At 37.7% G+C, this 20451-nt stretch overlaps 1 protein-coding gene across 5 annotated transcripts in view; it reads left to right on the forward strand.

The window, feature by feature from the left end:
- Ptbp3 (polypyrimidine tract binding protein 3) overlaps positions 1–20451 on the forward strand; it is a 92060-nt gene that overhangs the window by 44522 nt on the left and 27087 nt on the right. For all 5 annotated transcript variants that reach the window (XM_005085058.4, XM_040737749.1, XM_040737751.1 and 2 more), the window contains 2 exons: positions 7165–7311; positions 16295–16459. In XM_005085058.4, coding sequence (XP_005085115.3) covers positions 7165–7311; positions 16295–16459 — 312 coding nt within the window. The remainder of the gene's footprint in view (positions 1–7164; positions 7312–16294; positions 16460–20451) is intronic.

The raw sequence follows: 20451 nt of genomic DNA on the forward strand, positions 1-20451 counted from the left end.
CTTATGGAGATTTTCTAGGTTTACTTTCCAGCACCAGGGGATCTGACACACTCTCCTGAGCTCCATGGGCAGGCAAACACTCACACAGAATAAATCTGTTTTTTTTTTTAAAATGAATTGGTTTACATTACAGTAGGCTACTTTTCTTTTGTGAGCTGAGTCCTTTTTGTTTTTAGCTGATTGCTGTGACTCTCCTTTGCTCTGGTCTGTTGTAACCTGTTGCTTTAGGCTAAATTAAACAATGTCATTCCCCTCATTCCATAAAATTATTGAATACTATGTATGCTGTGTATGTATTCATTACTATATTGAATATTAGTTATAGAATTACCATGGTCTACAGCCATACCACCCTGATTGCGCCTGATCTCATCTGATCTCAGAAGTTAAGCAGGATTGGGTCTGGTTAGTACCTGGATGGGAGAATCATCATGTAGCTTCTTTAATAATTTGAGAGACATAGAGAAGTTTCATTGTACAAATGAGTTTTCATAAATTATTTCTTAAGATTTTATTACCTTTTTGTTTTTTTTGTGAGTTTCATACATGTTTTGTTCATACTCACCCCCTCTCTCCCAACTCATATCAACTCATCATTCCTACCCACCAAACTGTTTGCTTGCTTGCTTGTTTGTTTTTGTTTTCTTCCTCACCTTTCAGGACAAATTTTAAGGATACATGCAAATACACAATTTGTATATGTGAAGCTGGGCAGTGGTGGTACATGCTTTTATTAATCACAGCAGTTGGGAGGCACTGACAGGCAGATCTCTTGAGTTCAAGGCTAGCCTGGTCAACAGACTGAGTTCCAGGACAGCCAGAACTGCTTTACAGAGAAACCTTGTCTCCAAAAAAAAAAAAAAAAAAAAAAAAAGAAGCCAGGTGATGGTGGCGCATACCTTCAATCCCAGCACTCAGGCGGCCGAGGCAGGCGGATCTCTGTGAGTTCAAGGCCAGTCTAGTCTACAAAGCTAGTTCCAGGACAGCCTCCAAAACAATACAGAGAAACCATGTCTCAAAAAACCAAAGGGGGGAAAAACAAGAAAAAGAAAAAAAGTGTATGTATGAATGGGATGGGATACTACTTGATGTTTTAATTCATGAGTATATCATAATGCTTAAATCAGATTCAAAACATCTGAAACCTTCCTCACCCCTCCTTTGTGGTAGGGTTAGGTTGAGAGGGCAGTGTTAGGGATTGACCCTAGGGTTTTGCTTTGGCTAGCCAAATATTTTACCTATGAGTTACAATCTGCCGGTATTATTTCTTTATGATGAAAACATCTAAAATTCTGTTCTAGCCCTTTTAATTATACAGTATGTTAGCATTTTTCTTTCCTTTTTTTTTTTTCCTTTTTTTTTTCCTTTCTTGGTTTTTCAAAACAGGGTTTCTCTGTGTAGCTTTGGCTGTCCTGGAAGTCACTGTGTTGACAAGGTGAACTCAGAGATCTGCCTGCCTCTGTCTCATAAGTGCTGGGACTAAAGGCTCACGATAACACTGGGTCATTATCATTATCGTAAATTAAGTGACTGGGAGAAAGCAGGATCAAGCTTTTACTCCTTAGACCCACTGATAGCTTTTCCCCCAAATCTTTTGTCTCAGCCTCTGGTAACTACTACTTTATTCTTAACTTACATGAGGTCAACATTTTAAAAGATTCTATGAATTAGTGAGATAATACAATTCTTATCTTTCTGCTTTTGGCATACTTTACTGACTACAACAATCTCTAGTTCCATCCATTTTCTCAAAAATGGCAGGTCTGACCCCCCCCTCCCCATGACTGAATCATTTCATTGTATATAGGTAACACATTTTTTTCTTTATCCATTCACTGATTGATAGACAACTTAGTTATTTCTGTGTTTTGTGTGCTGTGAGTAGTAATGGAATAAATATGGGAGTGCAGATGCTTCTATGACCCTCTCATTTTGTTGCTTTTGAATAAACACACAGTAATGGGTTGCTAGATTATATGTTAGCTCTATTTTTTTGTAAAAAGAAATATCTTTACTGTGTGCATAATAGCTACATCAATTTATGTTTCCACTAACAGTACAAACAAGGCTCTTTTTCATATTCTCAACACACTTGTCTTTAGTTTTTAAAAATTAATTTTTGAGGTTGAGGTCTTACTGTTTAATTAGTTCATGCTGGCCTTGAACTTGTACCTCTTGATTCCTGGTATTAATGGTGTATACCTTCATGCCTTTTTGATAATAGCCATTCTATTATTAAACAGCTAATTTTAAGTTTGGTTTTTATTTCCCTGATTACTGGAATTGAATTTTTTTTTCAAATAGCTGTTGACCATTTGTTTTCTTTTGGGGAAAAAAATCTGTTTAGCTCTTTTATCTGTTCTCTATCCACCAAGAACAGAGTCAAACTATCCTCTTAACTTTTCATCTTGAGAACCTCTTGCCTCTACCTCCTACCTTCTGAGATTACACCATATGCAAAACCTGTGCTCTGACTCCTAAACTATGGAGCCCTCACTTTATAGTTGTGTACAAACAGGCCCAACTCTAAGACCTAGCTTTTTAAGTAGAATTGTTGTCGTGTGGTGGTGGCGCACACCTTTAATCCCAGCACTTGGGAGGCAGAGGCAGGCTGATCTCTGAGAGTTAGAGGCCAGTCTGTCTGGTCTACAGAGTGAGTGCCAGGATAGGCTCCAAAACTACACAGAGAAGCCCTGTCCCCCAAAAACCAAAATAAATAAGTAAATAAAATAGAATTGTTTATTACTTTTGTAGTTGAATTTTTGGAATTCCTTATCTATTCAGAATAATGATCCCAATAGATGTATAGTTTGCACATATTTTTTCTCATTAGTGTATTTCTTCCTTGTCTCTGTCTTTGTTTCCTCTCTACCCCTCCATCGAAAAACAAAACAACAACAGAAAACTTGCATTTTCAATGTTCCTGAAACTTGAGTTTTTCTTAAGGTGAATAAGGAAGCTTCATTTTCTGGTACCGGACAAAATGTATTTTAACTGTCATGCTAATAGAACTGAGTGCCCCTTGTTCCAACTCATACCCTACTAGAATAAATTCTCTTAGCATATTTTTGGTTGTTTTGAAAATCTTGTATGACCAGCATTGTAATGGAAGATGTCACCAGATCTAGACCTTTGAAATTTTGTAACATGTTGTAATACGTTACCTGTTTCTTCTGCTTTTCAGACATGAAACTGTATAATGTCTGATTGAATCCATTTAATAAACAAAATCCCCACTTAATTTAGATGAGATCACTAAGATTTAGTGACATCAGGTCATATTCTATAGTATTCAGTCTGTGCTTAAGACATTTTTTGGACTTGGTGCATGGCTATCACTTAAATGATCATCTGCTACTAAGAATTATATGGGTTGCATGCTCATATCTAAAATCAGTTGTCATAAAGGGCGGTCTCCATGCAAGCCCACAGCTTGTATTTGTGTTTACTGTTGATTCTGTAAGTTAACCATAGCTGTTGTGTTTTATTTTGATCATGGACCTCTTTAGTAATACACTTCACCAAGAGATTGTGATGTCACTGGAAACACTTGGAAAGGTGGAATGTTGGGAAGAGGTGAATAATTTCATCAGCTTTCTCCCTGAATAGTAATTTGGGATTATAACTTTCAGATTATGAAAGTGGAACTCTTTACTGCTATTTTGGAAAAACATCAGTAATGCCTTATTTGGATCCCATATGGAAAGTTAATTTTTAAGATTTACTTAAATTTTTTGTGTGTATGTGTGTTTTGTCTGTATGCACATATGTGCGCCATGTGCTCACCTAGTATTCATGGAGGCCAGAAGAGGGTGTTGGATCACCTGGAAGTAGAGTTAGAATTCTGAGCTGCCAAGTGGTACTGGGAATCAGACCTGGGATCAAATCAGCCAGTGTTCTTCAGTTTATTTTGAGACAAGGGCTCTCTACTATGTAGCTCTGGTTGCTCTAGAACTCACTTTGTAGACCAGGCTGGCCAGAAATTCGTGGAGATCCACCTGCATCTGCCTACCAAGTGCTGGGATTAATGTTGTCTGCCACCCTGCCCAGCTGCAGCCAGTGTTCTTAACCAGGCTGGCCTTGAACTCACAGAGATCCGTCTGCCTGCCTGTCTCCTGAGTTCTGGGATTAAAGGCATTCACCACTATGTCTTGTTTACTTACCATTTCTAGTGTTTAATAAACTATTTTACCTATACCCATTATAGATGAATTTTAAATGAACCAGAGAAATGATTATGTAAGAAAAAGTTTATGCTGATTTTGATCAGGCTAGTTTTAAATAAATTTGAGATACTCTTGTAGGTAGTTCTGAGTGCTCAGTATGGTTGGTATGTTTATATTCTTTTTCATCAGCCATTAAAAAAGGAAGCAAATCTTGATTCAGTAAAAGTTTGTGTGGTGAGACATGCTTTTTGATCCCAGCACTCAGGAGGCCAAGGCAGGGAATTTCTGTGTTCAAGAATAGCCTGGTCTACATAGTTAGTGAAAGGAGAGCCAGGTCTATGTAGAGAGACCATGCCCTCCCCAAACAACAACAAAAGTAAGAAAGTTCTATTGCCATTTTAATCCCATCACAGAAATTACTGCAGTCTACATAGGCTGTCAGGAGCTTCTTAAATCCCTGCTTTCCCATGCTATTCCTTCCATCTTGTATTAGAACAGTGATTATAGGTACCAAGTGTCACTTGAATGATTCAAATCAGTATTGACTTAATGTAGGAAGTTCCTGTAATTTTCTATTTCAGTAACTGATCTTTTGCATCTAATTTTAAAAATAGTCTTTATTTGGAGGGTTTGAAGTTATTTTATTTTCTTTACAGGTCTTAAGTGATTATACTTTTATTTATACATGTGTTATAAATGTGTGCATTTGTGTTTTTAAGACTCAGTCAATACTTCTTTGGGGGTGGGGGTGGTTCGAGACTTTGGAGCCTGTCCTGGTACTCACTCTGTAGTCCAGGCTGGCCTCGAACTCACAGAGATCTTCCTGCCTCTGCCTCCTGAGTGCTGGAATTAAAGGTATGCGCCACCACGGCCTGGCCCTCAACACTTATTTTTAAACCCTAGGAGTATTAGTTAAAATAATATGAGTTATGCTGAGGCCTTAATGGCAATAGGATCCTGGATAAGGTAGTAAGTATATGTTCAAAAAGATTTCTTTGGGCTGGAGAGATGGCTCAGCTGTTAAAGGCTAGGCTTACAACCAGAAATATAAAAAGATTTCTTTACAGAGGCAGAGATGAATAAGTGGATATGGACTGTAGGCAAGCTTGTGGTACCTTAAATTAATGCTGTCTGCTCACAATGAATGCTTGATTTCTCATTGTGGGCTAGGATTTTAAGTCTTAAATTCTTATAAATCTTAAATTGGGAAACCTTTAAGTAATTAAAAGTATTGTACATGAATATTAAAAAATTCACAAGAGGTTTTGTTTTTAAATATATTACCCAGTTCTATTCTTTGCTGGTTCACAATGTGTGCATGTGTGTGTGTACATATATATATATATACAAATGTAAACATAATGTTTATCTGCATACAGTATGTAAATACATGATATAGATGTATATAAAAAGAAATACTTTATGGATTTGTATGTAGCTTTTGCTTTAAAGTGTACAGGATGAGTGTTGGTTAGAAAGAAATATAATTGAAAAGTGAGAAAAATTGAATGTTGGGGCTGGAGAGGTGGTTCAGTGGTTAAGAGCACTGTCTGCTCTTCTAGAGGATCTAGGTTTGGTTCTCATCACCCACATAGTAGCTCATAACTATCTGTAACTTCAGTCTTGGGGATCCAGCTTCCTTTTCTAGTATCTGGGCATTGTATACATATGGAACATAGACACAAGTGAGACAAAACATCCTATGCACGTAAAAATGGAAACACACACTCAAAACACATTAAATTAAAAATTTTGCTAAAGAAAACTGAATGTGTATGCTACTATTTTGAGTGGATGCATTCATATGCTAGTATTTAACAGCTATTTCTGCAGAGTCCCAGACAGACCACCTTCTAGTACTCGTAATCTAGCAGTCATTTATGTTTGAGTTGTAAGAGCTATAGATTCCTTAGATAGCTGCACATTTTAATAGAGGAAACTGAGGCCCAGAGGTGTCTGTGACCAAGTTATTGTAGGTAGGTAGAGATTTAAATCAGGTTTTTACTCGGGCCATCACAGCTCTCATTCCCTGCTATTATTAGATCAGATATGTTGGCTTCTTTTTGGAAGTGTTTGAGATGATAGGAACTCTGACTGAAAAAAGACTGTCCCTTTCATTTGTAGATGACTAATTTATAAAAAATGAAGAAGGGCAAATTATTATGCCCAGATCCTATTTAAGAATTTAGCAGAATAATACTTTTCCATTAACTGTCCCCTTTTCCCACTCTCTAATAGGCTTTTCGACTTGTTTGTTTTAAAACAGGTCTCACTATGCTCTGTACCAGGCTGCCCTGGAACCCAGAGATTCTCCCACTTCTGCTTCCAGTGCTGGCATTAAAAGTGTGCACCACCACACTCACACTTGGACTTTTGTTTTTAACTTCTTTATTTGCTCTTATTGAATCAAATTTCATTATCTTTTTTGTGTACTCTAGCAATTTAGTCCCAAGATTTTATCAACAACAAAACCCCCATTAAGTCATAACTCCTGAAAGTATTTATTTGTAACAGTGATGCAAAACCTACCTCTAGCCGTCCAATCATTTTTTTGAGACAGGTTAGCTCTGGCTGTTCTGGTCACTTTGTAGATCAGGCTGGCTTGGAATTTACAGAGTAACATCTGCCTCTGCCTTCCAAGTGCTGGGATTAAAGGTGTGCCACCACCATCAGCTGCAAACATTTAGTTTTACCTTGTTTTTAGGCATTTGAAGAAACAGGAGGGAAACAACAAAATAAGCAACTGGCAATTTCCCAAATCCCCCCAACCCCTACTCCCTCACAGTGTTTCTCTGTATAACAGTCTAGCTGTCCTGGAACTCAGTTTGTAGATCAGGCTGGCCTTGGACTCACAAAGATCCCAGGCTTCAAAAACTTTTATTGTACCCAGTTTTCCAAATTTATTCCATCTTCTTGGGGACAATGTCATGTTTGTTGAGAAAGCAGGAATTTAGGCAAGTATACAATAATTCTTAACCACCTTTTGTGTTTTTTGCAGGCCTTTTTAGAAATGGCTTCTGAAGAAGCTGCTGTTACTATGGTAAATTATTACACTCCTGTTACTCCTCATCTACGAAGTCAGCCAGTTTATATCCAGTATTCCAATCACCGAGAACTTAAGACTGACAATCTGCCTAATCAGGCTGTAAGTATTATAGGCATCTAAGAATAATTATACAAATGTGGTATAATAACTAAAAATTAATTCTTCAGAGAAGAACCACCATATATTTTTCTTCATTTTAATGTACTTTATTAAGATTTAGTATATAAATTGTTCTTAAAAGCTTAATAATTAAAAACAGTTTCATCTGGAAACATTGGAAGTTACAGCATTAGAAATGACACTTAGTGGGCCATGCATGGGGTTACATTCTTGTAATCCTAGCAGTAGGAAGCTGGACTACACAGAAAGAATCAAGAGAAGCATGCAGTACCCCCCCCAAAAAAAACCTGTTTTCACAATTAAAAATAGATAAAATTCTGTACCATCTAAAATTGCAAATGTGAAAGGAGTGCAAAAAAAGTCACTCAATTTAGCCCTTGATTTGACAGAAAGTAAAAGCTTAGAATTGGCCTTCCAGTGTCTTGTGTGTTTGTCAAGCACCCTTCCGGGATCTTTATATCCTTAGCCAGGGTGATACTCCTGTTGTGATATTAAGGACATTTTAAGATGTAGACAATTTGGTCAGAAAGTGTCTTTAAATGAGGTTTGACTCAAGTGAATGTGGAATATTATCTAACAACATAAATTATGTTTTTTTTTTAAAGTTTTGTGACAGTTCATGGTGAGTCTTTTGTGTGTGTGTTTTTTTTTAAAGATCTTGGATTGTTTAATATTTTATTTATTTATTATGTATATAGTCTTCTGCCTGCATGCCAGCGGAGGACACCAGATCTCATTCAAGGTGGTTGTGAGCCACCATGTGGTTGCCGGGAGTTGAACTCAGGACCTCTGGAAGAGCAGTCAGTGCTCTTAACCTCTGAGCCATCTCTCCAGCCCCTCTTTTGTGTTTTTATAGGTTCATTTTAAGGGATTAAATAGAAATTTGCTTTAATATGTTAAAACTTGTCTACAAAGCAAGTCGTTTTAAGGAAGTGTTTTTAATTTAAATATAATTGCATAACTTTCCCCTTTTCCTTCTTCCTCCAATCCCTCTCGTACCTTTTGAAATTTACAGTTACTTTTTATTTATTATTGTCATACATATGTTGTTGTTATTATTATTATTATTAGTTTTTGTCCCCCCATCCCCTCCCCCTCACGACAAGATTTCTCTGTGTAGCCCTGGCTACCTTAGAACTTGCTCTCTAGACCAGGCTAGCCTCAGAAGTTAAAGATCCACCTGCCTCTGCCTCCCAAGTGCTGGGCCGCCACCACCTCCCAGCTTAATTATTTTTTTATATGTGTACATGAACAAAATTTACTGAGTCTGTGTATATGATTTCAGGGCAGACTACTTGGTGTTGCCTAACCAATTAGGGTACTCATCTCTGGGGAGGAATAAGTCTCCCTAGCTCAGATGTTGTTAATTGCTTGTGGTTCTTTGTCTAAGAGTAGGACCTGTGAGATTTCCCTCTTTCAGTTTAGCATATCTGTTGGTGTCATCTTTGTTCTGGTCTTGCTTAGGCAGCCACCTGTTGATGTAGGGAGCATGGATGTGGCTTCCCAGTATTTCTAGGAGATACCTTCTCACAGCAAACTTCCTGTCCTTTGGCTCTTATATTTTCTTCCCCGTGCCCCCACGATGTTCCCTGAGCCTTGAGTGCAGAGGTTGTATTGTAAATGTATCCACTGAGGCTGGCTGGGCCCTGGTGATCTATTGTTCTCTGCATTTGACTAGTTGTGGTGTTCTGTAATGGTCTCCCATCTGCTGTAAAGTGAAAGTTCTTTGATAAAAGGTGTGTTGGCGAGACAGAAACTCCCAAATAAAAATACCAAGGCTCGTATTAATTATAAATGCGTGACCTATAGTTCAGGCATGTTACTATCTAACTCTTACAATTAAATTAGCCCATATTTCTTACCTACACTCTACCATGTGGCTTGGTATGGCATGCTCATCTTGATTCTGTCTGCATCTCTGGTGACTTCTTTGACTCCACACTGCTTCATCCTTGCATCCTCAGTTTGACTCTCCTACCTAACCTTATCCTGTTCAGCTTTGGCCAGTCAGCTTTATTGAACCAACCTGAGTGACAAATTTTCACAGTGTACAAAAGGATTGTTTCACAGCATGTGGGTGTATGAGTAAGTATTAGAATACAAGTTTTTTTAAATATAAAGAGAATTTTTCATGTATTCTTGATCAAGGCCAAGAATTCTTCACCTTTTTAGTTCAGTTGAGAAGTTATTATGGGAACTGTGTTTGTAAATGTATTAAGTTAGTATTTTCCACATTAATACAGGAACATTTCCTGCACATAATCCTTATTTAAATACATAATGACATACAATAAACTGATGCAGTATTTGATATATTTTTTTAATTGAACAGATGTTTTACTTAATCACCACTCATGCTCTTTTCATTTCCTTTCTTGGGGATGCAAAAGGGTACTGTGCTGTTGAGCTATAGCTCAGACTATTAGAATAGTGTTCTTCAATGAAAATTGTGTTTACAGATCACAAATAAGAAACCTGCTCATGGTTAAACATTTGAGCAATCTAGAAAAATATGGAGGACAAAAGTAAGCATCTATTTGACCAGGATAACTGATAATTGATGCTAGTTTTCTCCTATGTGTTCTTCTGTTGCGATATCTGTGTATATAACTTTACACAGATAGAATCCTGGTGTGTGAAGTGCTTTTATTTTTACTCTGTAATAATATGTTATGGACATTGTTTTACAGCAAGAGATAAAGAGCCACTTTTGGATTTTTAATGACTGCTTGATATTCCCTTAATAGAAGAGCTATACTTTGTCCAGGGTTTTAATAAGCATTGAAATGTTTGTTCTGTTTTATGGTTTTTCTAATAGTACTGCAACGAAATACATTTTGGCACACTTGGAACCTTGTCTTACTAGATCATTTTTCTAAAGTGAAATCTCTGGGTTTAAGCGTATGCATGTTTTAATATCTGTTCCGTTGCTGCTTTCTGTACTTAATATGCTATTAAATAATTGTATCTTATTGTTAAATCCTTACTTTAATAATTTATAACAATTATTTGCGGTAGTTTTTCTTAGAGTAATTTTCTTTAAAAAAGTATGTATGAGCCGGGCGTTGGTGGCCCACGCCTTTAATCCCATCACCCGGGAGGCAGAGGCAGGCAAATCTCTGTGAGTTCGAGGCCAGCCTGCTCTACAGAGGGAGTTCCAGGACAGCCTCCAAAACAATACAGAGAAACCCTGTCTTGAAAAACCAAAACAAAAAGTATGTATGTATGTGTATACTTGTAAGTGTGAGCATGCAATATGTTTGTTTGTGCATCTTAGTGTGGCACAGATGTGTGACTTTATGTGTAGAGGTCAGAGACAACTTTGGGTATCATTCCCTGCCTTCCACCTTGTTTGAGATTATGTTGCTTGGAACTTAAGTTCTGGATAATTATGAACCACCATGTGGGTTCTACGTACTCAGTCCCGGTTCTCTGCAAGAGCAGCAAATTCTCTGAATAGCTCAGCCATCTCCCCAGCTCCTCTTCCAATAATTCTGATGACTTCTGGTCTGATGTTCAAGTCTTGTTCTCCTGTTGGTTTTTTGAAGAATAAAGATAGGGCTTTATTCTTCCTTATGGCAAAATAAGTTTCTTCTGGATTACTGATTTAATAGCCCATTTATTAATCTACTGATGCATTTATGTACACTTGTTATGAATGTTGCTCATTTGCCATGTACTCCAAATCTAGTTTGAATTTATTTTTTCTATTCCATTCTTGCCTTAGTGTGCACTATGATTCAATCTATTGAGGAGCAATATACTGTCTCTTTGGAAATTAACTGATTATAGTTCTTAAAATTATTTTGTTAACTCCTGTTTTCTTGTTAAAAAATTGAAATTGGGTTAGTTTTGTAAGCTTGGAAATAATTAACATATTTTCTGATCCTTTTTTTGCCAGAAGTTCTGCTTTGTTTTTCTTTTAAAGTCTTTCAGTAGAATTTAAACATTTTCTTCATGTAAGTCATAGTTTTTGCAACAGTCTGATTTCTAAGTATGTTAGTATAAATTGCCAGAAGAAAAATAATTTAATAAAAACTTAAAGATTGGATTATGCCAAAGGGAAACAGTGAGAAACCCCAGTTGCTTGGCAACCACAAGGCATCCAAATGGCCTAGTTTATTCTTAGATAGCCTTGGTTTCTTCCCAACATTTTTTTAACTTTCATTTTTGTACAATGTTCATTCCAAACTCTATACTTAAACATGAAGTCACAATGAAAAGTGTCTGTTTACACATATTTTTAAATGTTGATTTTTTTGTTTGTTTTATTCTGAAAGCTTAGGAAGTGGAAAGATTCACATTTCTTCCCATTTTTGTTCTTTGAGTTATCAAGATATACCCCAAAGCATGTGCGTGACTCTCTCAGCTGTGGATACTTTTAAGTCCACATGTTTCTCAACATGTGGGTCAAGACTTGCTGACAGGCCAAACTACCTTTTCACAGGAGTTGCCATTGGAAAACATATTTATGTTACGATTCTTAACATTAACAAAATTACAGTTGTGAAGTAGCAATGAAAGTAATTTTATGGTTGGGGGGGTCACCACAAAACGAAGAAATGTATTAAAGGGTTCAGTGTTAAAAGGATTGAAGACCATTGATATGAGGTAGTTTTGTTTCAATTGTGTTGTGAAGTACAAAATTTGAAAACTTCTTATTTTGGAGTTTTTCTTGAGCTTGTTAAATAGTTTATGAATCTGTAGAAATGATTAATATTAAACTTGAGTAAAGACTAGAATATTCACTTCATGTCAGTTTCTATGTTCTTGACTTTGGAAATGTATTCCTCACATCACACAGATACTTTGTGTTTTATTTTATCAAGATAGGGACTCACTAAGATGCCCAAGTTCGGTTGAACTCACATTGTAGTCCAGGATGTCTATCCTCCTGTCTTTCTTTATCAGCTTCTAAGTGCTGGCATGTTTAAGTTTTATAAGAAGTATATCTCCCCACTCCAACTTAATAAAGCTTCTATTTCCCTTATTAATAGTATAATCATTCTAGAGTTGCTGCCCCAAATGTCTAAAAACCATCTCTCACAGTAGCAATTTTATTGCATAGCAATTTTAAACTTCAGAAGCATTTTTATCTTCATATACTTTTTGTTTTGCTTAAATGTTTTTCCTTAGTTAAAAACTGCTACTAAGAACTTGGTGTGGTATTAATGCATGTTTATAATCCCAGCACTGGAGAGGCTGAGGCAGGAAGATTTTAGTTCAAAATTGTCCTTGGCTACATCATGAAACCCTGTCTCAATATAAAACAAAAGGCTCAAAATCTTATAATTATAAAACATGTATCATATTTTTACTTCCCCTCTTGAACTTTTATTTTCAAAAGCTCTTTTCTTTCCTTCCTTTACCCCTTCTTTCCTCCCTCTATTCATTCCTTTCTTTGTTTCTTCTCCTTCCCCCTCCATTTCTTGTACTTTTGATATTCCAGTCTCAATCTCCCCAATGCTGGGATTACAGGTGTGCACCACCACACCCAGCTTCAAAGGCATAGTTTTACCTTCTTGCTAGTTATTTAGAAAGCTTGAATCAGTGCTCTGTGAGCACTATATTGAATGTCATAGTGATTAGGATAGTATGCACCATTAATCTTACATTTTTCTGCCAAAGAGAAAAGTGAAGAACAGTAGCAACAAAACTAACAGCAGCAACCACTCACATAGAATTAGCATTAATAGACTGGTTATTGACATCATGTGATGTGAGATCAAATTTATTGGTCATTTTTTATATTTAATTTTTATAGTGAGAGGATTGCTTACTATGATATAATGTCTTTGTCCAGATACTCTGGAGCTGTAACACCCAATGCAGCTTATATCGTCAGCTCAGTGTTTAAGAGCACCAATTGACGGCTCTTTCAGAGGTCCTGGGTTCAATTCCCAGCACCCACATGGCAGTTCACAACTGTCTGTAATTCCAGTTCCAGAGGACCTGACACTCATGGCAAAGCACCAATGCATATAAAATAAAAATTAATAAATTAAAAAAAATAGACAAAGAGCATATTTATAGCCAGACACAGTGGTGCATACCTTTAATTCTAGCACTTGGGATGCAATGACAGGCAGGTCTCTTGAATTCAAGAACAGCTTGAACTACATAGTGATTAGACCCTGTTTCCAAAAACAAAACAAAGAAAAAGAAAAAAGGAGGGGGATTGTTGAGGTAACTATACAGAACATAAAAGACTCCCAAGTTTGAGAAAGGCACTTACTTTTAACAAAATTCATTGTTGCAAAGTGCTAAAAACTCAAGCTTTTCACATTAGAAAAATTGTAAACCAGAATTAAAAAACTACCATCAATTATTTAAAATAAGAGTGCTACGGCTAACATTTTGGAGTTGGATATGATGTATGGAAATGAAAGCAATATTAGTGGAATTTTTCATTTAGATGCACATGCAGTTTTCAGATTGTCACCATTCTGAAGTAACTATGGCTAGCATGAGAAACTTTCTGTAATTTCAGCATTAGGCCAATTTTGAGGCCAGCTATGGCTACATAATAAAACCCTGTCTCAATAGGGGTTGGGGTGCACAAGGCCTCAACCATGCACAAAGAACCACAGGCCACTAAGGAATGCTGAGAGCTAAAGAAATAGTTTTCCTCGGGTAAAGAGTATACCAATTTTTTCCAATACTAAAAGGTCAGCCCTAAAATATAACACACAGTTAATGTTACACAGAACAAGCAGGTTGTACTTACTCTCCTTTCACTTCATCTTAAAAATAATTGTAAATTTTGAGGAAATTACAAGTGTAGAAAAAATATGCAGGTAGAGTATAAAGTTTAAATTCTCTAGCCTTTTTTTGAGAGGGTCTGATCAACTCAGTTCTTCGTTATTGACTGGTACTTTGTGTGTGTTTCCTACAAATGGAGAGGTTTCTTCTACCAACTAGAATAAGGTAGTCAGCACTGGTTTGGGTTGGTGACACAGACCTGTAATCACACTTACACAGGAGGACCATAAGTTCTAGGTCTTTTGGGACCATGCAGGATATTTTAAGGCTAGCTCAAGTAACTTAGTGTAGCTTTATCTTGAAGTGAAAAAGGCTCAGTAGGATGCTTGCCTGGTGTGCATTTGGCCATGAGTTCAGTACTTTTGGACCCCAAAAAGAAAAGGCAAGAAATTAATATTGATAGTAGATCCCATCTGTGTTTTTGCTAATTGTTCTAATAATGTTTGCATGTAGCAAAATGGTATAGTTAGATTCATGTATGTGCTCCATTTGGTTATGTCTTTTTAGTAATTTTAGACAAATTCTGCTTTTCTTTTCTGTTTGTTTGTTTTTTGAAGTTTTTGAAACAGGGTTTCTCTGTTTAGCTTTGGAGCCTGTCCTGGAACTAACTCTTGTAGACCACTCTGGTCTTGAACTTACAGAGATCCGCCTGCCTCTGCCTCCCGAGTGCTGGGACTAAAGGCGTGTGCCGCCACTGCCCAGATATCTGCTTTTCTTTTAATCTGATGTCCTTAATGTCGTTAAATGAAAGGCAGTTTATTTCTCAAAATGTCCCTCAACTTTTGTTGGTCTTACATTTCCTTGTGATTCAGCTTGGGAAATGTGTCTTTGACAAATATATCTAGAAGTGACAGTCATGTTTGCCGGGCTTCTGTACTATGGAGTCAGTAGGTTGGTTAGTTTTTTCTTGGACCCCATTCTAAAATCCAAGGATGCTAAAGCCACTTATATAAAATGGTGTAATAGTTGTATGTATATACCATAAGCACAAGTTGTTGTGTATACTTAACATCCCAATATTCCCCCTAGGTTACTTAAAATACCTAACACAGCGTGATTGCTGTGTAAATAGTTGTAATACTGCCGATGTATGGTGGTATACCCTTATAATACCCAGCACTCAGGAAGGAGGATGACAAGTTCCAGGACAGCCTTGGCTACATAGTAGCAAGATCTGGTCTCAATAAAAACCCCAAAGTTGTTTTATTATGTTATTTAAGGAGTAATGGCAACGAAAGAGATGGAAGTTTTTTCAAACTCTGTGTTTAGATGTTGTGCCTGCACACATGGAGGGCCTAACTTAAAAGGGGGAAGAAATATCTCATGAACAGGCATTTGGAGATAATATAAATTCTGTTCTTTACTAGCTGTCAGTTATTAGCGAATAATTCCTGTTTCATTTCCATGGCAATGTATTAAAAGCGTGCTTGTACACCAACACCCCTTGCCAGACTAACTGAATGACAGGTTAGCCTGATCACACCCTAGGTTCTTCATACCTGTTCATTGCTTACCCACCCCATGGACCTCTTCCCCTTGCTTAGGCTGTCTTCATCACTACCTGTATCATTGTGGGTACCCTTCTACCTCCTTGGGCTTTGGCATTTTCAATCAGCTGCTCCTCACCCATCTTCTTCTGATTCTTCTCATGCTCTTAAGGTGATAGCTAACATTGAAGGCACCTTACACACACATACCATAAATGCTTTCTTTTCCTTATTTGGGTCCAGATTTCCCTTTGCAAGGCAGCCCTAGCTGTGGATTTGCTCCTCAGCTCCTTGCTTCCATGGCATGGAGGCCTGCTTATTATAATGGCCTACTTTCCACTAACACATCAGTCACATTTACACTTATCTTAAGCCATCCAAAGGCTTTAGGACTGAATTGTTAAGCAATTATGCTGGGACTAAAAGCATGCACCACTGCTCCTGCTTATTTCATGTGGGTTTTTGAGGATCAAACTTAGGTCCTTAGACGTACACAAGCACTGATTGACTGAACCATCTCCTGAGCCCCATCTTTTAATAAAAGAAAGAAAAGCCAAGCAAATCGAAAACTTTGGTCTTGGGATATGTGTATCCAGATAAAGTATATGGAAGTGAGTTTGTGTTACATCATCTCAGCTTCTGGATTTATTCACTGATTCTGTGATCACAAGTGGTAATTTTTCTTCTTTTCTTATTTTTGACTTGCTTTTTAGAGAGCCCAAGCTGCACTGCAGGCTGTCAGTGCTGTCCAGTCAGGAAACCTGTCTCTTCCTGGAGCTCCTTCCAATGAAGGTGCAGTGCTACCTGGGCAGAGCCCTGTGCTCCGGATAATTATTGAAAACCTATTCTACCCTGTCACTCTGGACGTTCTTCATCAGGTAAGGAACAGGCTCTTCTGAAAGCAGACTCAAACATGGTCTCCCTAACTGTAGTTAGTACTTGCTTTTTAAGTTGGGTGTGATAGCACACAAGCTTGATCCCAGCACTTGGGAGGCAGAAGCAGCAGATCTCTAAATTGAAGGCCAGCTTGGTCTACACAGTGAGCTCCAGAACAGCCAATGCTACATACAATAATCTCTTTCCCCTTTCTCCCCAAATCTGTTCTTTACTGATTTGGTTGAAATTTTCTTTTCTTATCTGCTTAAATAATAAGATTTACAATTCTGTTTCATAGAAGACATTGTGTCAGGTATTTTTTGACAGCCTCCCTTTTCTAAATTTTCTGTCTTTATTTTGAAAAGGGGGTTGACCTGTATTGCCCTGTCCTGGAACTCACTATAGACTAGATTAGTCTCAAAGTCACAGAGATCTGGCTGCCTCATCCTCTCAAGCGCTGGGGTTAAAGGTATATATCACTACACCTGACCTGATTTGAATTTTGGATTTTAAAAGATGTGTAATGGGGACAAGACTTGGAATGTAGTTGAGTGGTAGAGCCATGTGCCATTAAGAACTTTCATGCATGAGGTCTTATGTTCATTTCTAATAACAGTAATTATGATAATAACACTGAGCACTGGAGGGAAAAATAATGGGTGAAAAGTTCTAATTTAACCAGATGTGGTAGCATACACTTATAGTCCTAGCACTTGAGAGACTGAAACAGGAGCATTGTCCAATCAATTGCAAAACCCCACATCAAAAATCAACAAAATTGAATTATTTTCCTATTTTAGTTGTTCTATTGCTGTGAAGAAACATCATGACCAAGGCAATTAAAAAAGAAAAAAAGAAAGATAACAAACCACCACCACCAAAAAAAAAAAAAAAAAAAAAAAGCAACCCCAAACATTTAATTTGGGGCTTGCTTGTGGTTTCAGAGGCTTATTATTAGTCCATTATCATCATGCTGTGCGTACATACACATACACAAAATATTTGTTGGGCAGTGGTGGCGCACACCTTCAATCCCAGCACTCAGGAGACAGAGGCATGTGGGTCTCTGTGAGTTCAAGGCCACCCTGGTTTACAGAGTGAGTTTGAGGACAGCCAGTGCTACACCGAGAAACCCTATCTTGACTCCCTCTTCCTCATTCATATATATATATATTCTGAAGGGAAGATACAATAAGCTTTAGTATATATACAGATATATGCATTATGCTAGATAATCACTTATATCCAGTGTAATCTTTGTAGATAATTCATTAGTGCATGTGAACTGTCTTAAAACAAAGATAGTCCACTAAGTCAGGACTAGTGACACTTAAAATTTACAAATTGGAAGGTCACATACTTAACATAATTTTCTAGTGAGTAAAACTGGACACACTTCCTTCAGCAAAGCCATACCTCCTAATCCTCCTAACCCTTCTTCCCAAGCAGTTCCACCAACTTGGGGCCAAGAATTCAAACATGAGCCTGTAGGAGACATTCAAACCAGCACAGTCCATTCCATGGCCACTTTTCAAAAGTACCCGTAGTCTTTCAGTCTTATGTGGTTCAAGTGGGTTGGGCTTCATCCCAGGAAAGCCGCTGAATAAGGCAGTGTCATCCATGTGGTTCTGGCTTTAGCATCATGAAGGATGCATGAGTAAAGGGATTGTGGAATCTTCTTCAGTTAAGGAGAACTGCTGAGGCCAGGCAGTGTCTAGCAGCTCCCTGCTTGGGGTGGAGCCTTGCCATCTTGAACCACAATGTTTAAAAGTCCAAAGTTTAGAGTCTCTTTTAAGATTAAAGTGAGTCTCTAATTCTAATCCCCTATAAAATCAGAAAGCAAATTATATAGTGACACAATATACATTATCATTCCAAAAGAAAGGAATAGAGGCATAGTGAGGAAATACTAGACCAAAGAAAGATTGAAACCCAGCAGGACAAATTCCAAATTCTGTAGCTCCATGTCCAATGTTAGAACTTAGATGACTCCATCCCTTCAGCTTTGCTGCCTGCAAGATACATCTCTTTATTGGGCTGGTTTCATTCTGTATCTGCGTCATTCCTTGGTAGATACCTCACAACTCTAGTGTGTCTAATATCTTGGTGTTTCCAATGCAATCCAGGACTCTTGACCCTCTCAGGGCCTTCACTTGTCCTGCCACAAGTTACCTGGCCTCAGTGGTTCTAATCTCTGTAAGACGACTCCCCAAGCTCTTTACTCATGTGTCCTTCATGATTCGAAGGCCAGAGCCACATGGACGACACTGCTGCATCCAGCTGCTTGCTTTACAGTGTAACTAGGCCCCCTTGAGCCACATTTTCTTTTATTGGTATTTTCAGAGTAGAAAATTCCTTATGTCTTTTCTTTTCATATGTTGGAAGCCTAGCTAAGTGGGAGTCTTGCCCTGAGGGGCACCTCTCCCTTCACTCCATTTCAGATCCGACTTCTCTTTAATCTTACCTCTCAACGTAAGTCTTGGCTCCTTTCCTGAAGCTCTTTTTCTCTCCAAACTGTATGGTTATCCTTCTTTTTCTTCCCTTTGTGATTACTAATAAGCACACGGCAGTCCATACTATGATGTCTTGGAATTTCCTCCACTAAAGAAATTACTATTACTTGCCTGGGTGCGGGTGACAGACATGGGACGGGACAGGATTTCTTTCTTTGTGTAGCCTTGGCTGTCCTAGAACTAGCTGTATAGACCAGACTGGCCTTGAACTCACAGAGACCCACCTACCTCTGACTCCTGAGTGTTTGAATTAAAAGCCAGGACCACCACTACTACCAGCAGCTTAGTCTATTACTTTTAAATTCACTTGCAGGCAAATTCTTAGGACAAGGACAGAAAGTTGTCACAATCTTAGCCAAAGATTTTGAAAAAAAAAAAAAAAAAAAGGTCTTTAGCCCAGTTGCTGATACTATCATTCCCTTCAGAAACATCTTAAGCCAGGCCTCCACAGTCCTCATAGCTTTCAAGACTACTGTCTTCCAAGCTTCTGCTAGGATGGCCTGTTACGCTCTGCTTACACTCCCTGATACCAGTTTCTGGGAACCAATTATGCAAACATTTGAGCCTATGGGAGGCATGCTCATTCAAATCATTCATTATACTGCCTATCTATATTACTAACTGAAGAATTGTAGGGTGTGTGTGTGTGTGTTGTACAAAAACTGAAATGCATCTTATCTGAGTTCAAATATTATAAATAATTGGACCCTTAGATATTCTTTTACTTCCCATCATCAGCATTTCTATTTATGATGGGACTTAGACTTGTATCTCAATGTGTTCTTTGCTATGAATGTAAATACTAAATATACTAACCAGTTAGTAGGGCTACTGTGTTCCTTTCAATAATTATCTGAGTACCAGTTTCAAAATAAAGTGTACCTGTGAAGCATTTCCTAGGGAACAGTGATATTTGTAGCCACCCTTGTACCTTCCTAAGGTGGTTTAGTATTTGCTTCAGTCATTGCTGTCATTGTTCTGTTAAATTTGTTTTCTGTTCATTGCACAAAGTATCATTTAACAAACAATCAAAATACTAGAGGCTTGACTTGTAACTAACTGGTCTTTTATTCTGTTTACTTCACAAAGATAATGAATGACCCCTGTGACTTATCAGCAGAGTATTTGTATTTGCTTCCATAATACTGTGGCTTATTTATATTCTTAAAAGATACTTTTGGACCTATGACTCAACATTGCCACCACCCATCAGGTGTGCTTAGTCGGTGTCATGAGGTCATGTTCTAATAGTCTAGTTATTACTCCCAAACAGTGACAAACTTTCTTTCTCATATAGAAGGTCATGGAGTCCTGTATGAGCAGGACTTTTCAAATCTCAGTACCATCAATTGGATTAAGACTGCCTTTAGTTACAGAAGTCATTGTTTAGTTCTTCTTCCCAGTCCAATGGGGGGGGAAAGTCTTTACCAAAGCCCTTAGGTTCCACATACAAATGTTTCCCCCGTTTACTTACCCTCGGT

This window comes from Mesocricetus auratus, unplaced genomic scaffold (assembly GCF_017639785.1).
Source record: "Mesocricetus auratus isolate SY011 unplaced genomic scaffold, BCM_Maur_2.0 Super-Scaffold_6730, whole genome shotgun sequence".
Classification (NCBI taxonomy): domain Eukaryota; kingdom Metazoa; phylum Chordata; class Mammalia; order Rodentia; family Cricetidae; genus Mesocricetus; species Mesocricetus auratus.